At 34.9% G+C, this 22,007-nt stretch overlaps 1 protein-coding gene across 6 annotated transcripts in view; it reads left to right on the top strand.

Moving 5' to 3' along the window:
* USP34 (ubiquitin specific peptidase 34) overlaps positions 1-22,007 on the top strand; it is a 223,184-nt gene that overhangs the window by 80,404 nt on the left and 120,773 nt on the right. For all 6 annotated transcript variants that reach the window (XR_008427014.2, XM_053925775.1, XM_053925776.2 and 3 more), the window contains 5 exons: positions 4,001-4,215; positions 7,458-7,573; positions 7,660-7,787; positions 16,058-16,147; positions 19,045-19,140. Coding sequence is in view for 5 of the 6 variants with exons in the window: in XM_053925775.1 (XP_053781750.1) it covers positions 4,001-4,215; positions 7,458-7,573; positions 7,660-7,787; positions 16,058-16,147; positions 19,045-19,140 (645 nt within the window). In the remaining variant the exon portion in view is untranslated. The remainder of the gene's footprint in view (positions 1-4,000; positions 4,216-7,457; positions 7,574-7,659; positions 7,788-16,057; positions 16,148-19,044; positions 19,141-22,007) is intronic.

Below are 22,007 nucleotides of genomic sequence, written 5' to 3'. Positions count from 1 at the left end.
TTTGATCTGTTCTTTCATTTGGGCCATGTTTTTTGTCTCCTCGTATTGGCAGACCCCCTGTGTTTGTTTCTGTATTAGATAGAGCTGCTTTGACTCCATGTCTTGGTAGTGTGGCCTACTGTAGTAGGTATCCTATAGGGTCCAGTGGTACAGCCTTCTTTATCACCCAAGCTGGGTACTTGAGGTGCGCTCTTCATGTGTGCTGAGTACACTCTCTTGTAGTTGATCCTTGAATGCTGTTGGCAGATCAGTGGGAGGGATTTACCTAGGCTAGTCAGTTGCAAAGATTGGCTGTGACCACTTACCACCAACCTCCACCCTCCATGAAGGATGAGCTGTGCAGGGGTAGGGTGTGGTGCTCCGACATGGTCTGTAGCTGTCCAATGGGTGTGCTGGCCCTGCAGTTTCCAGGTGGTAGAGGCCATGGTCAGCCCTTAGACCTGTGTTTTGCTCTGGGGCTCACTGAGGCCAGATGTTGCTTGTTTGAGAGGATTTAGGAAGTTGTGAAGCGTGAGCCTGAGACTGGCCATTCATATGGAAAAGTAGCTTGGGTGGGCTCATAAGTTGGGTGGGGCAGAGCCTCTGGGGATTTCCAAGGAGGGTCAAACAAACAAAGCCAGGTGGATGGAGTCTCAGATATTGCAACAGCTTGCCAGCTCTTTGGGTGGATGGTTCAGAAAAGGGACAATGGCCTCTGCTTGCCTTGATGCCAGATACTTCAGTTTCTCCCTATATGCCACTGGTGCCTTTCAAGATGCTTACCCAGTGCTGGATCTCAAAAGGGTTGAGTCTGAGTAGGTGAGTCCATGTGTGGGTTCTTAAAAGGAACTGCTTGGGGCTCTAGAATTTCTTCCACCGACTCAATCCCTGCTGGTTTTTGCAGCCAGAAGTTACAGGGATTTATCTTCCTGGCACTGGAACCCTGGGCTGGGGTCCTGGTGTAGAGCTGGAAATCCTTGCTCCTGAGATACCCCTCCCGAGTTTTTATCCACCACACATGAGTGAGAGACCAGCCCATTATGCATCTGCGCCCTACCTACCAGTCTGGATGGATGTGGTTTCTTTAATTCTGTAGTTGTCAGATTTCCATTCCACTCGACTTCTGATGGTACTGAGTTATGGTTGTTCTAGCTTTTAGTTGTAATTTTGATGTGGTTGTGGGAGGAGGCAAGCCATGTCTGCCAATGCTGCCATCTTGAGCAGAAGTCCTCCTGTCCTAATTTTTAACCACCATAGGTGGGTGTGAGACCAGCACATTCCATGTTTCCACCCCTTTACCAGTCTGAAAGTGGTTTCTTTTTTATATCTTTCTGTTCAGCAGATTTCAGGTGTTTTGGATATTGGTTGTTCTGTAATTTGGTAGTCATTTTGATGTGATTGTAGGAGGTTCTGAGTACTGCATTCACCTACTATGCCATCTTGACCAGAATCTAGACTGGCCACTTCTTATGTGTGCAGTGACCACATGTAGTTTAGTGGCTGTCATTGGATAACACAGATCTTGTATCTTCAGCTCCTTGTAATAATTTCTTATGAGTAGGTAGAAAACTGTTTGTGGAAATTTCCATGCAAGTGTGATTGTGAAAAGGGAAATTTTACACATATCATAATTTTAGGGTATTTTAATAAAAGGATAAAGCTTTGCCCTGGCTGGTGTGGCTCAGTGGATTGAGTGCCAGCCTATGAACCAAAAGGTCACCAGTTCAATTCCCGGTCAGGGTACATGCCTTGGTTACAGGCTAGGTCCCCAATTGGGGGTGTGTGAGAGCTAACTGATTGATGTATCTCATACACATCAATGTTTCTCTCCCTCTCTTTCCCATTCCCTTCCCCTCTCTCTAAAAAAATAAATAAATACAATCTTTAAAAAAAAAAAGGATAAAGCTTCTGCTTAAAACTTTTTGATTATCTGTGAAATATACCTGTGGTATTTAACAGTGATTTTCTCACTAGTTGTTCCAGTATTAGGCAAAGTACTTAATTTTTCTGTTTACCATTTTCTCATCTATAAAATAGAACAATACTGTCAATACTTATGTCATTTATTTATTGTGAGTATTTCATAGGCTAATGTGATTGGAATATAGGAACTCAGTATATGTGGTCTGTTCAGAAAAAGTCCAACCATTGTTAAGATAACAAGAACTATTTGTGTGACATCAATGTAACCTGACAGACAGCCAAGGGGAATGGACTGGAATATGCCTGCATAAACAATAACTACTTCACTGTGGTAGTCAGTGTGGATGGTAAACATCCGTTAAGTGAACATGTGTATTGTGTGACCATCACATTCAAAATGACTGAGTGAGTAGAGCAATGAGTCTGCATCAAATTTTGCGTTAAGCTTGAACATTTCTCTGTGGAAACTATTCAGATGATTCAGAAGGCCGCAGCTACGGGTAACTGGTGATTGGCAGCTTCAGCACAACCTGCCCACTCATGGAAAATGTCTCATGCAAACTGTATTGGCAAAACATCAAATCACCCAGGTGACTCAGATCCCCTACAGCCACATTTGGCACCCTGCGACTTCTGGCTTTTCCCAAAGCTAAAATCACCTTTGAAAGGGAAGAGATTTCAGACCATTGATGAGATTCAGGAAAATCCGAAGGGGCAGCTGATGGCAATTGGGAGAACTGTTTCTGGTCCCAAGGTGCCTACTTTGAAGGGTACTGAGGTGTCATTGTCCTGCGTATATTTCTTGTATCTTCTTCAATAGATGTCTCTATTTTTCATATTGTATGGCTGGATACTTTCTGGACAGACCTCATATATTCACTGCTATTTATTATTACTGTTATTCCAAGTAGTAGTGTTTGAGTTGATGAAATAATGAACATATGTTTTATCAGGATGAGTGTTCTTAGGTTTGACAATTTACCAGGCCTTTCAGAATTCAGTATAATTGTTGGAGAGAAATACATGTTCATATGTATTGGTACTTTATTTCCTTTTCTTTTTATTCTTACCACTAACTCAATTTGAGTTTAAGGTAATGTTTCTTAGCCTTGGCACTATTGTCATTTTGGACCAGATAATTCATTGTTTCGTATTCCTAGCAGTGTGAGTGCTGCCCTGGGCATTGTAGTACATTTGGCAGCATCCCTAGCCTCTATCCCTGGATGCCAGCATTATATGTACAGTTTTGATAACCAGAAATGGGTCTAGACGTTGCCATATATGTCCCTCCCAGGGGCCAGAATCACCTGTGATTGAGAATCACTGGTTAGGGTCTGATGTCATAGATATGCATTCTGTATCTATGAACTCCTTTGAAAGCTCATACTGAGGACAAAGGAATTAGTTTCTAAGACTGAGGTGAAAAACAATTGTTTGTCACATTGCAAATCTCTTTTAGTCTTCTAACTCAGAACCAACCCTCTAGCCTAGAAGACCTAATGATTTTATTTTTGTTAGCACTTTGCATATTCTTTGTAGATGGTAATACTTGTGGGTCTAAGTCACTCGTGAACTTTTCCTTATTTTATTGTTTCATTCTTTTGTCTTTATGTCCTTAGAGCATCCAGTATAGTATGTTTTAGAAGTGATACTTAATAGGTATTTATTGAGTTAAAAGTCCCTCAGTTAACGGCTTTTAATTGCAGCCTTAAATTGAAATACTTTCCCAGTAGTTACCTCATTTGATTCTGTAGTTGTATGAGTAAATGTAAGCAAAATTTAAGGTTCGCATGGTGATTTGAGTTTATAGAATAATTATAGAAAAGTGAATTTCCTGTTCTTATTTGAAATCATTGTCTTTGAAGATGTTTTCGTGAAATGTGTTACATGTGGGTATATTGTAAAATTAATATATAGTTCTGATATTGTGGGCTTTTTAGATTTTGTAAAGCTGTTAACATACTATACTATTATAAAAACAAATGTAGCTTTGTTCTTGAGTGTAACTTGTGCCAAATGTTTTGAGAGATATTTTTGGTATTCACAAACTCTGTTTAAATATGTAATTAGTAATTGTGTGCTCTTCTCTGTGTTATAGGCATATGGTTGATGATATGCTAAGTGCAGATGATGTCAGTTGCAGTAGCTCCCAGGTCAGTGCAAAATCAGAAAAAAATATGGCTGATTTTGACGGTGAAGAGTCTGGGTGTGAAGAGGAGCTAGTTCAGATTAATTCACATGCAGAGCTAACATCTCATCTCCAACAACATCTGCCTAATTTAGCATCTATTTACCATGAACATCTTAGTCAAGGTAAGGTTCTGTAGTAAGTAAAATATATTACTTTCTTTAAAATAGGAATTAACTGTTGATAAAATGAAATCAACAGTTACTGTTATGATACTTAAATGTTTTTGCCAAATAAGTTTCTTTTGGTAGTTTTCTTTTTAAGGGAATGAAATTATTAAGAATGCTCCATCATGAATGTAAAGGCTGCAGTTCCATCAAGAGATACTTAGCTAGGAGAAATATTTAAAAATTTACTAAAATTATAAGTTTGTATTATAGAAAATAACTTCATTAGATTTTATATTAATAAATTGTATGGTCAGAAAGTAGATTACACAGGATCATATATTCTGTTGTTCTATTTATATAAAATGTCTAGCCTGGGGCTAGGAAGGGTTGGGGAGAAATAAGAGAAAAGGTGAGTACTAAAGGCCAGGATGTTTCTTTCACCTGGGATGATAAAAATCTTCAAAAATGATGGTTCTAATCATTCTAAATGAATCTAAAAATGTAATAGGACATACCAGCTTTAGAGGAATGGAGGCTAGAGGGGGTTAAAGAATAGTAGAAGAAAAAGGAGGAAAGAGAAAAATTAAGGGGAAAAATAGTTTTAGAATTTTAAATTTAAAAGTCTGTATCCAACATTTTGCTTGGTTAGGTACCATCAGCACTTGAAAACTTAAGTAAACCTGGTAGATTTATTCTAAAAGTCATGGTCAAACTTGGATATAGAATTTGAGGACTTTGGGGACAACTTACTGATTTCAAATGTGAGTTGTACATAATCTAGATAAGGTTACCTTTTTTAAATTTTTATGTTATTGTGATTGTGGAGAAATGAATAGTTTAAGATTGAGGTCATTTGATTTTCACACTATATTATTAAATTTTGACCATTCTTCTATTCTTACCCCATTTTTCTTTTATTCAGTACTGAATGTGTTTTTACCACATGAAGTTAGAAGTTGAGCAAAATTATTAAATGTATTAATGCTGTCCAAATCTACCTTGTGTTACAACATATTTAGTATTATAAAGAAGTCTTTCAAAACATTAAGACAATCATTTTGGAAGTGAGCAAAAGATTTGAAGAGTCAATTCATAAAAGAATATAAAGAAGTGGTCAATAAATACATGAAAAGATTCTCAATATCTCTAGTCATCTAGAAAATGCAAATTTAAACCAGAACACACTTATTGGAATGGGTAATATTAAGGCTAGTGATGACAAATGATGCTAAAAGTATAGAGCAGCTAGAACTCTCATGCATAGCTAGTTTGGGAACTGTTTTTATCAGTTCTTACAAAGTTAAACGTGTACCTACCATATGACCTAGCAATTCCTCTGCTAGGTATTTATCCAAAAGAAAGGAAAACATATTAATAAAAGTATTTGTACATAAATGTTCATACCTGCTTCATGAGAGCCTCAATTGGGATTAACTGGTAGATAAATTGTGGTATATTTACATAGTGCAACAATAGTACTCCTCCGTAAAAAGGAAAGAACTGCTGATAGAGTGCAACACAAAAGATGAATATCAAAAAGCATTTTAAGTAAATGAAGTTAGAAGAGTATATGCTGTATGTAATTTATATGCATTTCTGTAATATTCAAAAGTAATTTATAATGGTTGAATTCTACTCAGTGATTACCTGAGGTTTGGTGGTTGGCTCCAATTGTAAAAGATCACAAGGGAACTTTATGGGTTGATAGAAATGTTTTGTATCTTACCTTACATTATATTTTAATAAAGTTAATTTTAAAAAGTAAATACAAACAAACCAAAAAAAAAAAAGCCAAAAAGTCAAGCCACAGAGTGGGAAAAATATCTCTAATGAAGGGCTTATATCCAGAATATAAAAGAACTTTTACAACTCATTAGTAAGACAGCTTAATTAAAAAGTGGGGAATGCTTTATTTCACCAAAGAAGGTACATAAATGGCTAATAAGCAGCTCAACATGATTAGTTATTAGGAAAATACAAATAAAAACCACAGTGAGATTCTATTTCATGCCTATTAGAATTGCTGAAATGAAAGAGTGGTAGAAGAATGTTGGGAAGTATGTGGAGGAGCAAGGACTTGTACTCAAATACAGTGCTGGTAGGAATGTAAAAGGGCACAACCATGTTGGAGAAGAATTTGACAGTTTCTTTCCAATAAACATACATTTATCTTTTGACGCATTAATTCCACTCCTAAGCATTTAACCAAGAGGAAGGAAAATATATATCCATACAAAGACTTGTTACACAATGTTTATGGCAGCATTACTCCTGTTAGGCCTAAACCGGAAACTATCCAAATGTTCATTAACTGGTGAATGTGTAAACAAAATGCACTATTTCCACATATGAAATATTATTCTGTAATTAAAAGGAACACACTACTGATAATGTGGTTCAACATGGATGAACCTCCATAAACATTTTGCCAAGTGAACAAAGTTAGACATAAGACTATACGTACTCTGAGTCTATTTACATGAAATTTCTAGAAAAGGCTAATTTATTAAAAGGAAATTTCTAGAAAAAGGGGATGGATAAACAGATCAAAGCTGGGGAATGGGACTAGGGATTAATTGTAATTAGGTATGAGGGAATGTTTTAGGGTGTTGAAAGTGTTATAAAACTGTGTTGTGGTGATGGTTGCACAATTCTCATTTTAATGAAATCAATATATGTGTACAATCCAATAGGGAAATTTCATGGTAAAACAGTTTAAAAGACAAAAACAAAGAAGCTTTTTGCCTAATATAACAGAACTAGAGAGAATTTATTTAGCTTGGTTACTCAGAAAGTCTGAATTATTATATTGGAATCTTGAATTTGAAGTTTTGGGCAAATCATCTCCAATCTAATTTAAAATCTTTTAAATGTAGGAATATAAGACAACTCTGCAGAGGTCAGTTAGAGGATTGTCCCTTGGCTGTAGAATTATTCCACATAAATTGTCTTCTTTATGCTCAATTACGGTTTCAAGTATTTATGTACAATTCTCTTGGCACTTGAAAAACATTAATCATAATTAGAAATAGTGAAGAGACTGAAAAGAAAATTCTTTTCACTTTAGTCTTATCAAAATTTAAACAGTACTGTTCTTGCCATACATAAAGCAACTTGTGCTAATCTTACTGTTTTTATTTTCTTATGTAAAAAAATACTGTTAACTTTTGATTTGTTAACTTCATGAATTCTGTAATTCACTTCATGATTTTAGTCAGCTGTGTTCCTCTATAGTGTGTTATATTTTGCCCCCTCAGGACCTGCAGTTCATAAACATCAATTCAACAGTAATGCTGTGACAGACATTAATTTGGATAATGTTTGCAAGAAAGGAAACACTTTGTTGTGGGATATAGTCCAAGATGATGATGCAGTAAGTTATTTAATAGATCCAAAAGACTACAAAATTACAGCAAAAATGCAATCAGGATAAACTGTAACATTATGTATTTTTTGTAGGTTAATCTTTCTGAAGGATTAATAAATGAAGCAGAGAAACTTCTCTGTTCCTTAGTATGTTGGTTCACGGATAGACAGATTCGAATGAGATTCATTGAAGGTTGCCTTGAAAATTTAGGAAACAACAGGTAAATATGAATTAAAAAAATTTTAATGTAGTAGTCAAAGTTAATTTTGTATATTATTGACTAGGTGTGGTAAATTCATAACAGCTAATGTGCCATCATCAACCTATTTTTAGTAATTGTGGTTCTAATATTAGGTTAAAAGGCTTCCTTCACAGGGTTCATATTTTATCACCCAGTCTTGCTTTTTTCAGCACTTTATTGGCACTCTTGATTAAATCTCCTCCAAGAGAAACAACGGAGTAGCAAAAGTAGTTATTCTCTTCTTGACTCTGGGAACACGGTGGTGATTACTCTGTGTTCAAATTGCAGTTAATGTTGAAATGTGTCATATTACATGTAAAGGAAGATAAGTAAACTTAAGCTGAATGAAACATTTTGATAATGGCATTGTTCTTTCATTTGGGCGTATCATTTGTGTCTTGACTTCTGTAGTGTATAAAGAATTAGTTTAATGTTTTTTTCTGTTTGAATTCTGCCATATATTTATAGTCTTCTTATTGGAGCCCAAATGATTACAAATTTCTTGATTTTCTTCTTTGGTGGTGGTTGTTTACTCTTCTGTTCTATGTTATAATTTCAGGTTTTCCTTGTCCTGTACTGCTTTGATAATGTTTCTTTTTCTGGCATAGTGAATTCAGTTATTAATTGGGTATGTTATTTATATTAAATAATGTTTTCAGCTTAACTCTCCCCATGACTGATATAAACATCTAATTTTATTGAATATTTAATTGCTTCAAAAAATTTTTTTACCTAATTGAATTAGGAAATGTGCAATATTTTCTACTTTTGGTCTTTAAAGGGCTATAATTTGGACAATCACAATAGAAAGTTACTTGTTCAAGAAGTTATGAGAAATCACTAATAAACCTCTCAGGGTATCACTTGCCTCTTTTGGCATATATTGTTTAAAAGGAATGCTTTAAAAAAAATTTTTTTTTATTGTTATTCAGTTATAGTTGTATGCCTTTTCTAAAAGGAATGCTTTTAATGGCTGGGGGATACTTCTTCATTTACATAGGTATTATAGCAGTTAATTTAAAAATACTGTCTTTTAAAAGTCTTTGTGAAACCAGCGAACAATTTTTTAAGTGGTTTTATCGATTTTATGTTCCTCCTGTGTGCATTTACATACCCTGCAACCTAGCAATTCCACCACTAAGTATGTGCCCTAAGAAACTCCTCCAGATGTTTAACAGAAGACACATTCAAAGATCTTCATGACAGCACTATTTAAAATGAGTAAATATTCTTTGTGCAACTATCCAAATGCTAAAAATGAATAGGAAGGAAAATCAAATTTTGGATTGTTGAGTAGCATAACAATGAATGAACTACAACTGCAGAGATTGTGTGGATGAATCTCACAAACATAATGTTGAATGAAAGAAGCCAAATTTATCTCTTTACTAGAATTTTTACAAACAGGAAAACTGTTATATTTAATAGTCAAGATAATGGTTACCCTTGGGTTGTTAGTGACTGGAAAGGGACAGAACAAAAGCTTCTGGTATGCCGGTAATGATTTATTTCTTGATGTTAGTACTGATTGCACAGGTATGTTTAGTTCCTAATATTTTGAACTGTTACTAGGACTTACATATGTTTTTGCATGTATGTTGTACTTTAAAAAAATCTGTGAAAGATGAAATATATAGCCTGTTCGAGTCCTGTTTTCAGAGATTATATAATGACATGGGTGTATACTCACAGGCCAATCTGTTATAAAGATGGCAAGCAGTATGTGAGACTGTAAAATAGTTATTTTCTTCTAGGATTGAGTTAGTTTTTTCCTCTTTAGGCTTTTCTGTTTTCCATTTTTCCACCATGAGCATATATTTATCTTATAAGCAAACTTCAAAGGGACAAAAGGAGAGATCTGTATATAAAATGAAAATTGTTAATCTGGATTTTTTATTAAGCTTGAATTTGTCCACCCCCAAATTACCTGAAAATGAAACATTTTACATTTGTTTGAGGCGATCCCTGTACCCTAGTCTACTTAATGATAAGTAACTCATAGGGTTGCTATATCATGCTAGTCTTAGTATAAAAGATATCAGTCATGTGACATTGTTCAGCCAATGACATATGTAACACATACGGTATATACCAGCTGAACATACTGAAGTTATCATTGCAAATTGAAAAAAATGGGCTTGAACATATTTTAATCATCACTAGTCTGGGTTTCCTGATAAACCAGTGATTTTCAATGGGGATGATTTTCCCCCCAGACAGTGTCAATGTCTGGTGATACTTTTGAATGTTACACCAATGAGTAGGATTGGAGGTGCTGTTACAGGCTAGGGTTGCTACTAAACATCCCTCCATGCAGAGGATAGCCCTCCTGCACAACAAGGAATTATCTGGCTTAGAATGTCAGTAGTGACATCAGAGTTTGAGAAATCCTATTCTAAACACAGGAATCCTTCCTCAGAACCTAGCTCCCTTAGTTTACCATCACAATATGAGAGGAAAGTTGCACAAGTGTGCTAACATTTTTAAAAGATTTTATTTATTTATTTATTTTTAGAGAGAGGGGAAAGGAGGGAGAAAGAGAGGGAGAGAAACATCAATGTGTGGTGTCCTCTCGCACCCCCCAACTGGGGACCTGGCCTGCAACCCAGGCATGTGCCCTGACTGGGAATCGAACCAGCAACTCTTTGGTTCACAGGTCAGCCTTCAATCCACTGAACCACACCAGCCAGGGCTAATATTAATAGGAAAGCTCTTCCTTATGTTAAACAAATAAGGTATTGTAACCTTAATTCATTTACCATTTTCCTGACATTTGACAAAAATCACAGAGGTTTAACTTCTTGATGATGTTAATTTTTATGTACTTACAGAGGTTTTCTGTTTCTTTTTATTTTTTCTATGCTAACCATTTCATTTTCTTTCTCACTTGACATGGTTTACAAGACCTCTGAACATTTTTTGCTCTGTTTTTGCTTTTCTATGGTCATATTAGAACTTATTTTAAAGAATGGAGGTAGTTTTTTTGTTGTTGTTGTTTTTTGGGGGGGACAGTAACTTGGACTCATTACATCTCAGGAAACAGATTTGAAAGAGAAAATTATAGTCTTCCATAAGTTGCTCATAAGTCTATCATTTATATGGAACCATTGTAAATATTTTTTTAAAAATTCCTGCATTGTCTTTCTCTGCTGTATGCAAACATGTGCCTTATGTACATTTATCCCTAAGCAGATTGGTTTATAAGGCATATAATACTTTGGCAATGCAGGAAGTTTAAAATTATAGAAACATAGTAGAATATGTTTGCAGAATGTTGTCATAATGTGAGAGCATGAGGTAGAAAGTAGCTCCCACAATAAAAAGTCTGTTACCTACCAGCTTAATGTTTTTACCAAGAATGAGTGAGATAAGACTACTGTCCAGTGAGTAGGGTAGTAATATAGGGTTTGGGTAGTAGTCAACACATTTAGTTTTTATGTTTACTAGAAAGCAGTCCACATCTGGTACCTTGGCACCCCTGAAATTTTGCTTCCCAAGAGTTGAGACTCCGGGAACCTATCAAATGTGGTGGGCTTTTTTTTTTTTTTTTGCCATTGATTCCCAGTAGGTACTTGAACCCATGCATTCAAATTTTTTCCTTTGTGTTTACAAATGCTTTCTTGAATAAAGTGATTGCATGTGTCAGGGATCCTGTACATAAATATAGGTTCAGATAATTAAAAAGTGGATGATACTTTATACTTCGTTATGTTTTTCCCTCCAAATGACTATATTATATAAAGGATTTCATGTTAACTCTTGGTATAAACAGTTGTTCATATGGAAAAGGACATAATACAATAATTAATAAATAACACAAAAATAAACTGTGTTACAACTGTAAACCTACATTTGCCTACCCCTGTATTATAATTTATAAGACTGAATAAGTAGCATTTTGAAGAACACATCAGTATCCTAAAATATGAAGTCCTGGATTGTGAAAAAATTGTTTAAACATGACTTTGTAGAGATCACCAACAAATGTATCCATTCTACTAAGTCAACACAATTGCCTAGTACAGCAATTTTCAACCTTTTCATCTCATGGCACATACAAACTAACTACTAAAATTTTGCCACACACCAAAAAGTGTATTTTTTGCTGATAGTATAAAAAATATAGATGTAATTTTGATTCATTCACATCGGACAGCTATTTGTCTGTTGGCTGTTGTCATTTTTTAATTTGACAATCTAAGAGAAAAGAGGTCTGGGCCCCTAACTCATCAGGTATTGCATGTTTTAAAAATTCTTGAGTCACACCCCTGTACTATGGCACACAGGTTGAAAAATCTCTGGCCAATAATAAGTTTCTGGTTACAACAAAACCTCTTAGACTCGAGCAAAGATCTAGGGAAGTTTAGGGTAGTGGCATTTACTTGAGTCTAAAATTAGTATCTTGTTACTCTGGATCATTGGCCCTTTTTGACTTAAACACGTTATTGCCCAGGCTTGTAGTTTTGGTATTTAAAAGTTTCATTCTTGGAAGAATTTTTGAAATGCAAGTTTGAATATAACATTCTTATATTTAGTTTTGTAAGCATTCAGCAATCAAAACTGAATTTCAGTTAATATTGAAATATTAATTATTGTCTCCAAACAAATAAATTATCTTCCCCATTTTGTATGTTAGTAATTTATAGTCTATAAGTACATACTTTATATCATTTCTCCTTTTACATTTATCAGTTTAAATAAAATATTGCAGTGTTTTGGGATCACTTTGAATTTGAATTTGGTCATTTATTACAAAGTATTCTTGAACTTATAACACTTAAATATGTGGCTTCTGTATTCTTGGAAATTTTTTAAGGTGAAAATTTGGAATTTTTCTGATAATCTTAGGGAAGACTTTAAAAATGTTTTATCATCTAATATATAATCATTTCTTGATAATTCAGTGAGTATATAATAAATTATAAAGAAAAACATTCCACTTAGGGTCAGGTAGAGGGAGGATGAGTCTCATTTCCACATTCTTTCAACATTTCTGTTTTTGGTTTTTCTTCTTCTTTTGGTTTTTTCATGTTGATGTGTGAGAGAAACATTGACCTGACGAGGGATCAAACTTGTAAACTGGGTATGTGTTCTGATCAGGGAATAAACCTACAACTTTTGGTGCACAGGATAACACTTCAACAACTTGAGCCACCTGGCCACAGCTTGACTCTTCTTTTAAATGAACTGTACCATTATCCACTCAACCAGTGTCCATTCACCACCTGGCTTCCTATTTTCTAATATCAAGCATCATGCTTTCTTCTACATTATATTTTATACAATGAAAACATGTTTATTGTAGGACATTTGGAGAGTAGGGTTTTTTTTTTTTTTTGATATATTTATTGATTAGGCTATTACAGTTCTCCCACTTCCGCCCCTTCACTCAACTCCATCCTGCCCACACCCTCCCACCCACATTCCCCCCCTATAATTCATGTCCATGAGTCATACTTACAAGTTCTTTGGCTTCTACATTTCCTACACTATTCTTACCTTCCCCCTGTCTATTTTCCACCTATTATTTATGCTACTTATTCTCTGTACCTTTCCCCCTCTCTCCCCCTCCCCTGTTGATAACCCTCCATGTGAGCTCTATTTCTGTGGTTCCGTTCCTGTTCTAGTTGTTTGCTTAGTTTGCTTTTGTTTTTGTTTTAGGTGTGGTTGTTAATAACTGTGAGTTTGCTGTCATTTTTACTGTTCCTACTTTTTATCTTCTTTTTCTTAGGTAACTCCCTTTGACATTTCATATAATAAGGGCTTGGTGATGCTGAACTCCTTTAACTTGACCTTCTGAGAAACACTTTATCTGCCCTTCCATTCTAAATGAAAGCTTTGCTGGATACACTAATCTTGGATGTAGGCCCTTGCCTTTCATGACTTTGAATACTTCTTGCCAGCCCCTTCTTGCCTGTAAGGTCTCTTTTGAGAAGTCAGCTGACAGTCTTATGGGAACTCCTTTGTAGGTAACTGTGTCCTTTTCTCTTGCTGCTTCTAAGATTCTCTCCTTCTGTTTCATCTTGGCTAATGTAATTATGATGTGCCTTGGTGTGTTCCTCCTTGGGTCCAATTTCTTTGGGACTCTCTGAGCTTCCTGGACTTCCTGGAAGTCTATTTCCTTTGCCAGACTGGGGAAGTTCTCCTTCATTATTTGTTCAAATAAGTTTTCAATTTTTTGTTCTTCCTCTTCTCCTCTGGCACCCCTATAATTCGGATGTTGGAATGTTTCAAGATGTCCTGGAGGTTCCTAAGCCTCTCTTCATTTTTCTGAATTCTTGTTTCTTCATTCTTTTCTGGTTGGATGTTTCTTTCTTCCTTCTGATCCAAACCATTGATTTGAGTCCCAGTTTCCTTCGCCTCACTATTGGTTCCCTGTACATTTTCCTTTGTCTCTCTTACCATAGCCTTTATTTTTTCATCTAGTTTTTGACCAAATTCAACCAGTTCTGTGAGCTTCCTGATTACCAGTGTTTTGAAGTGTGCATCTGATAGGTTGTCTTTCTCTTTGTCACTTAGTTGTATTTTTTCTGGAGCTTTGATCTGTTCTTTCCTTTAGGCTTTTTTGTTTGTTTGTCTTGGCACGCCTGTTACGTAAAGGGGTGGAGCCTTGGGTATTCACCAGGGCGGGGTAACACTAGTTGCTGCTCTGTGATGCTGTATGTGGGGAAGGGGTCTGACAGGGAGCAATGATGCTTGCTCCACTCTCTGCTGGTATTCAGTCACTCCCTATGCTACCCACAATGAAATTGGGCCCCTCTGGTGCTGATTCCCGAGTGGGTGTGTGTGTGTATGTTCTAGGCCCCTGTGGGTCTCTCCAAGGAACTCTCCTGTGAGGCTGGGAGTTTCTTCTGCTGCAGCCTCAACCCCCGCTGGTGTTTTCAATCAGTGGTTTGAGGCTTTATTTCCCGGAGCTGGAACTCTGGGTTGTGCGGTCTGTCACCGGGTCCACCAGCTGCTGCCCTGTGGGCCAGCTGCAGATTTGCCCACCCGGCTTCACAATCCACCACCTGGCTGGGTCCATCAGCTGCTGCCTTGCCCGAGAGTCCTCTCTGCCCATCTGCCCATCTCCACCCGTCCTACCGGTCTGGATGAATGTTTCTTCTTTATCTCCTTGGTTGTTGGACTTCATACAGTTCGATTTTCTGTCAGTTCTGGTGGTTTTTCTTTAAATTGTTGTTGTCCTTCTTTTGGTTGTGCGGGGAGGCGTAGTGTGTCTATCTATGCCTCCATCTTGGCCGGAAATCACATTGATATTTCTGTCCCTCTCTTTATCCTTCCCTTGTCATCCTCCTAAAAATAAATAAATAACATCTTTAAAAATATATAAAATAAAATAAAAATCTTTCAAGAAGCTATATTGGTTCCTGAGCCTAAAAAAAAAAAAATTTCATTGTCTGATTAGTTTGATAATCTTTTGAGACTCATGTGGCCAACCTCCTTGCCTACTAAGACTTCTGGGATTGGTATGTTAGTATCTTCCATACACTTGTTCCTTTTAGAACATAGACATACTCAGATTTATTTGCCTTTGAGTGGTTTCCTATCCCTTTTTTGCTTGGCATAGTTGGTGTATATTGTGTGCTTTCATTATTAACATGGCTCCTAATGCAGTGATTCTCAACTTGGAAGCAGATCATATTAAATGAGAATTAGAAAATGATAATTTGTATAGTTTGAAAAAAATGTTCTCTACATTATTTCTTTTCAGAATGTAGTCCACTAACCAGGAGTTTATCACTCATGGTCTTGTTATAAATGCAAAATTTCTGAATCTACTTTAGCCCTCCTGAATGAGAATTTGCATTTTAACAAGATTCCCTCAGGTGAATCAAGTATACATTAAATTTTGAGAAACCCACTGGAGATAACTTACCTAAGCTTCTGCTTCCTGTTTTCCTGGTTTAAATTCTCAGAAGTCCCCATGACTTGTCAAAGAGTATATACTTTTATGAAAAAGTTTTATCTTTAAATGCTCTTCACTTGCTTTTATACTCTGATATTTACCGTTTATTTTAGTTTAAAAGACTTAGATTGGTATTGTAAAATTTGATTTCTTGCCCCAGTGTCTAAAATAAATTTATACTTCAGAAGAAAAATTTTTAGTATTTGTATAAGAAATATATGTATGTAAATTTCATTAAATTCTTTTTCATTTAAGATTTTAAATAATTGAATTTCTGTAAAAAGGATTACTGATAGTAGTCAAAATTATTTTATTCTCTAAATACCTGTTTTTACCGTTTCAGATCAGTAGTAATTTCACTTCGGCTTCTTCCAAAACTGTTTGGTACTTTTCAGCAGTTTGGGAGTAGTTATGATACACATTGGATTACAATGTAAGTAAATAAAAGAAATGTATTTATTTTAAAGATTTTAAAAGAAAGATCATAGTTATCAAACAAGGTTCTGAATAACTTACTGGCTTTTATTCTGTATGTACCAGGAAAATTTTGATTTTTGTTTGGTTCAAATATTATTTTTGGATTTCTTAGACTGCTAAATCTTCCAGTTAGCCCCATAGAAATTATATCTACATCAGAAGGAAAATCTGACTTTTTGTATTCATTGTAGTTGGAGAAAAATACTTTAGCAATTAATGCACTAATTTTAGGGTGAAGATTTTTAGTATATCTGGCCATAGCAACTCCTGAGGAAGATCCACACTAAAGTAAACACTCCAGGATGTCTTTTATTTTTCCTTTTACTAGAAATTGATTTTAGACCATTACATCGTGTTAGGGATAATCTCGACACCATCCTAAACTCTTTTACCTTTATAGATAAATTATGATTAATGAATATAAAGGAATTCTTTCAAGGATAGTACTTTGTGAAATTGATTCAGGTTTTGGTAATATTCTAGAGAAAGCTATCACAGGTGCTTTCCTTGATCTATAAGAATGTATTAATTGCTTTATTAAAAATAGACTTTTCAGAGAGATTTCAGAGACCTTTAAATTTTAGGAAAAATTAGACCTGTTGAAGAATTCATTTTTGAAGTCAAGTTGGATGGCTTTTTACCTAACATCTCAAATCTAAGATGAGATGGTAAGAGCACTTGTACTTTCAAAATGAATAGCATTTAAAAAAATCTTAGAAGTCTATAGTTCTAAATAGGATGAAGTTCTTCTGAGTTATAACCCTTGCTTATTTACTCTTTCAAAGGAGATCTATGTAATGTTGTGAACCTCTAAGCATCTTAGTCCTCTTCAGTTAATATTACAATATGACTCTAGTGACTACTCCGTTTGTGAATGCAAGGAAGGTCCTTGAGATACTAAACAGAAGGATGAAGGAAAACATTTAGCATCCTTTAAGTACAAGAATACCATGAGTCCTATTTCATTGATGCTTCCTATAGTGTTTAAATGACTGAATTACAAAATTCTAAAGTATGAAAGGGATTCTCTTGGTCATGTTGGTGAGATACTGTGGCCATTTGAGGAAGTTCATGTTAAGGAGTAAGAAAGGATAACAGTCTTGGTAGAAGAGGCAAACTGAGTATTAAGTTGTTAATACTAACCAAGTACCTCAACCTAAGTATATTTAGTTGAAACCCTTTTAGCTTGTTCTTCCAATTGAATGTAAATAAGCTCCAGTTAATAACAGATCACAGGGTTTTTAACATGAGACTGGTATCCTAAATCTTACCCGGGGGTTCTCTTTTAAAAGAACCCAGAACTTCCTATGGTTAGTTGGTATCAATAATAGTCAAAACTTTAACTCATTGTGAGTCTGTTATGTGCAGCAGCACTCAACATTTGGTACATATTATCTCAAATTCTTATGACCCATATTTTGAAATTGGAAGTTGTTATCCCTGGTCCTCTTAGTTTTGTTCAGGTAACCAGTAAAAGACTTAAAGAGGTCAGGTTACTTGCATAAATTCATGGAGCAAGTGTGTTAGAACTAGTTTTATTTCTAGCACTTGATTGTCATTAAATGATTGTCAAGGCAAGAGTAACTTATTTTGAAAAGAGAGCTATAGCCAAAGACATGATGTAAATTACATTAGAAGTTTTGGAATATTAATCCTTTTACATCTGTACATTTAGCAGGTATGTTGCTAGTAAATAATGTGTAAGATAGATTGTTGTGGAAGTAAAGGACCCTGCCTGGTATCTCTGATTGTATTTATCACTATTTCTTTTTTTATTCTAGTGTTTCTAATTATGTTGGAACTTAATATCTGAATATTTCTTTTATTTAAAAAATTGTTTAAAAAATAAGCAAATTACATATTGACAGTAAGAGGAATTCTGATTTAGTAAGTTTATATTGTATGGGGTTCTATATGCCAGGCACTCTGCTAAATTATGCTAAATAAAGACCAACACACACAGTCCATCCTTATATGGACTATATCAACTGTATCATAGTATTTTTAATATATTGGCTTGGCCAAAAAGTCTGTATTTTTTTTCCATAAAATAAAAGCCACATTCTTCATTTTCACCAATAACTTTATTGATTTGGACATTTTGAGTATGTCGCTGTCTCCTGTGTGGTATAATGTTGTTACCAGTCTCTAGATTTGATCACTGTCGACTTCAGCTGGTCTACCTGACCGTAGAGCAACGTCCATGGAAAATCTCCAGATGAAACTTTGCAAACCACTTTTGATACATTAAATCAGTCACAGCACCTTCTCCATACACTGTACAAATCTTTTTTTGCAATTCAGTTGCGTTTTTATCTTTCTTGAAATAACAAAGCATAATATGCTGAAAATATCACATATTTTCTTCCATCTTCAATATTAAAATGGATACACAAAAATTCACCAATTTTTGATAAGTTTTTAAAAAATGCATGCTGATATAACAGCTGTCACAATACAGCCCAACAAAATTGTTTTGAATGAAGTTCATGAGAACTAAGTACTACTAGGGCCATCTTATGGGAGGAAAAAAAACCAAATGAACTTTTTTGGCCAACCCAGTAAATTCATGTTAGTCATTTATATTTAGCACTCTGCCAGACATTTTATCCCCTTCGCCGGGTATTTTGAGTATTGAAAAAAATGACATTGATACTTTAAATTCACAAAAATTAAGGTGCATTGCTTTGCATTACTTTATATCTTTTCACAAGTCAAATATAAATACAACTTGTAAGTTTAGACAATTAAGAGATTTTGAATTTGGAGATTTAAAATCTTTTTCTTGTCCTATAATAGATTTATTCTCTTACCTCTGGCTTTAAAATTATTTTTTTCTTTCAATTGGTTCAGGTGGGCAGAAAAAGAACTGAACATGATGAAGCTTTTCTTTGATAATTTGGTATACTATATTCAGTCTGTAAGAGAAGGAAGGCAAAAACATGCACTGTAAGTATCTCTTAATTAAGTTAGTTAATTTAAGTCTATCCTCTGAAAGATAATTTTCTAGTATTTGTACTTTTTTATATAGTAAATAAGTATAAAAATTTCAATTGTAAAAATTTAAGAGAAAGACAGGGTCTTTCTTTAAGTTGAAGAATTTTATAACAGTTATTTTTATAGTTTTTAATCTTAGGGAAATGTAGCCTATGTAACGTGTGGTTTGGTTAACCTTCACTAATGCATTCTGTTAAAAGTCATTGCTTTCAGGAACTAAAAGTTAATTTTTCTGCAGAAATCATCCATATCTTTGTCTTAATATATTAAGGCTTTAATTCTAAGATGTTTAAATATTTATTTCCAAACAAATATAATTTCAATGTTTTCCTTTATTATTATAATTGGATACTAATATTAAAAAGTTAAGGACATGTCTGGAAAGTTTAAAAACTGATGGCATAATGTGTTAATATTTCATCACTAAAAATATTTTCTGTGTATGTTGAAGTGACTTTGGATAAGACTTTGTAGAAGTTGGTCGGTGGTAGTGCTATGTTTAACACTTCTTGTAAGGAGATGCCTGCCCAGAAGTAAACATGTAGAATGCTTTCGAGTCAGTTGGTGGGGACTGATGGTCAAACTGAGGAAACCATCTCAGTGTCAGTATCAGTGTGTTAGCGAATAGGAGAAGTAGCACAGTATTTACAGAGAAGATAGACACGTGGGAAATTCCCACAAAAATGGAAGCTGAGTAGACTGGAGAAGTGTTCAGAAAAGTCACAGACCTTTAAGGCATACTTTTTTCCATGTCCAAAAATGAATTTACTTATTTTTTCCCACAAAACATTTTTTTTCTACAGGCCTTACTATATGTGCTGGAGAGTACCTCCATTTTCCCAGTCCTAAAACTTGGTGACTTGGACCTTTTTTGTGGTTTTTTTTCCCCCAAACATGAATAATGATGATGTTGATGGTAAAAATAGCTAGTGTTCATTGATATTATATGCCAGATACCATTTAAGTATCAGTAACTTCAGGATATAAAACAACCCATTTGATGTTGGCAGTCTCATTTTAAAAGTGAAAACATTTAAGCTATGAGATAAATAACTTGCCCCAGGTCACACATTTTATAAATAGTGGAGCTAGTGTTTGTATAATTCATTTTATAAACACTTTTTATGAACAGTGAAACAATCTGTTTTCTATAATTTGTATTCTTGACTGTTAACCTTCTACTGTCTTCAATCTCTAGTTAACCGTAATACTAACATGTATTTCTTGTTTTTTCACAAGATGACATTCCCAGAAACACTGTTCTAGTTCTTCTAACCAACCTGTAGATCAGTCTTCTTACCTTAATCTGCCCTATGGTTGTTAATTCCTTATTCTTATTAAATTATGAAGGCAATATGGTATTGTTGGAAAGCACATGGGCTTAAGAAACAGACAGACCTGGATTTAGATTAGGAATCTAGTGTTTTGAACTTCTTTCAGTATTTACCTCTCTAATAAGTTTCAATTATTTACCTTATTAATTTTTATAAGGAATAAATGAAATAATTCAGTAAATTACATCTGGCAAAAAGGAGATTATCTATAAATTGTAGTTACCTCACTAAAACAAATTATAGTACAAAGCAAACAAGAAACTTGTCCCTTAGCCCATTTATATTCTTCACTGCATAAAAAATAAACTCCAGTTTTTTCAACCTACTATTCGGGGCCTTCTAAAATCTGAACTCAACCAACCTTTCCTGGTCTATTGTTCAGTGATTTCATAAGGTAGCCTGTTCTACAAGTCTGTCAAATTATTTTTGAGGTATTTCCTTAAATTTACTCTATTCCATAGCTTTGCTTATAAAGTTACAACTATATAAGGTGTAGTCTTTGTAAATCCTATTAAAATTCTAAGGGTTCTTCATAGTCTGTGTTCTCTTTAATTATTATTATTGAAGCAAAGATTGAGGATAACCGTGGCCCCCGGAATCTGAGCATCACCACACGTCCTCTATAAAATACATAAGATCTAAAAAGAGCAGAAATTAAATCACAAATGACCCACATCTTTAGCATTTTTGGGAGACAGAGAATTCAAGTTATCTGTTAAAAGAGAAATAAACCCTAAGTTACAAAAGAGCTCCTGCCACAGTCACAAGCCTGTGGGCTTCAAGAACAGGGAAGGGATGCTTAAGAGAAGGGAGTGGAGAATGTAGATGAATCATCCTCAGAAGGAGAAAGTCCCAATATTAAGTGCCAAAAAATGAATACAGGTCTGAAACTTGGTTATTTATAGCATTGGCTCAGGGTTGTTGCTTACTTTGCTAGAGGTGCAAAGTAAGCAACCAGAGGTGCAGCCTTAAACAAGCATTGCTTCTTTGGTAAAAAAGATAAAGATGGAGTGGTGCTTTTTGGAGATGAGTTTTATACTTTCCTAGGGTACACCAGAGTATCCTTCTAATCCTCCAATCTACCTTCTTGCTAGGCATCTTTGAGAATAAAACCATAGAGCAGAGAGATGTTATCTGGATTATTTTGGTATAACTTCCTTGTTCCTTCCTTGTTCCTCTAGGCTGTATAACTTCCTTATTCCTTCAGGCTGTAAAAGAGTTGTACATTTGCTACTCTTTGGTAAAGCATCTTGAGTTTATGGCACGTTATTTTTCATTTGTTCAGTGGGGAACAGAGTCTTTTGAAGTGTGGAGGCAATGGTTCTGCTGTGGAAGTCAAAGAAGGGGTGACAGAGGGACATATGCTTTCTTGAATTATAGGTCCCTTACTCTGAGATGCAAATATAGGTGAAGGAAGTATTCAGGAAATAAAGGCACTTTGTAAAGAACAAGACTTTTTTTTCCTTTTTATGTCTGTGACCAAAG

This window comes from Desmodus rotundus, chromosome 5, assembly GCF_022682495.2.
Source record: "Desmodus rotundus isolate HL8 chromosome 5, HLdesRot8A.1, whole genome shotgun sequence".
NCBI classification, from domain to species: Eukaryota; Metazoa; Chordata; class Mammalia; order Chiroptera; family Phyllostomidae; genus Desmodus; species Desmodus rotundus.
This window is presented reverse-complemented; position numbering and strand designations above follow the sequence as displayed.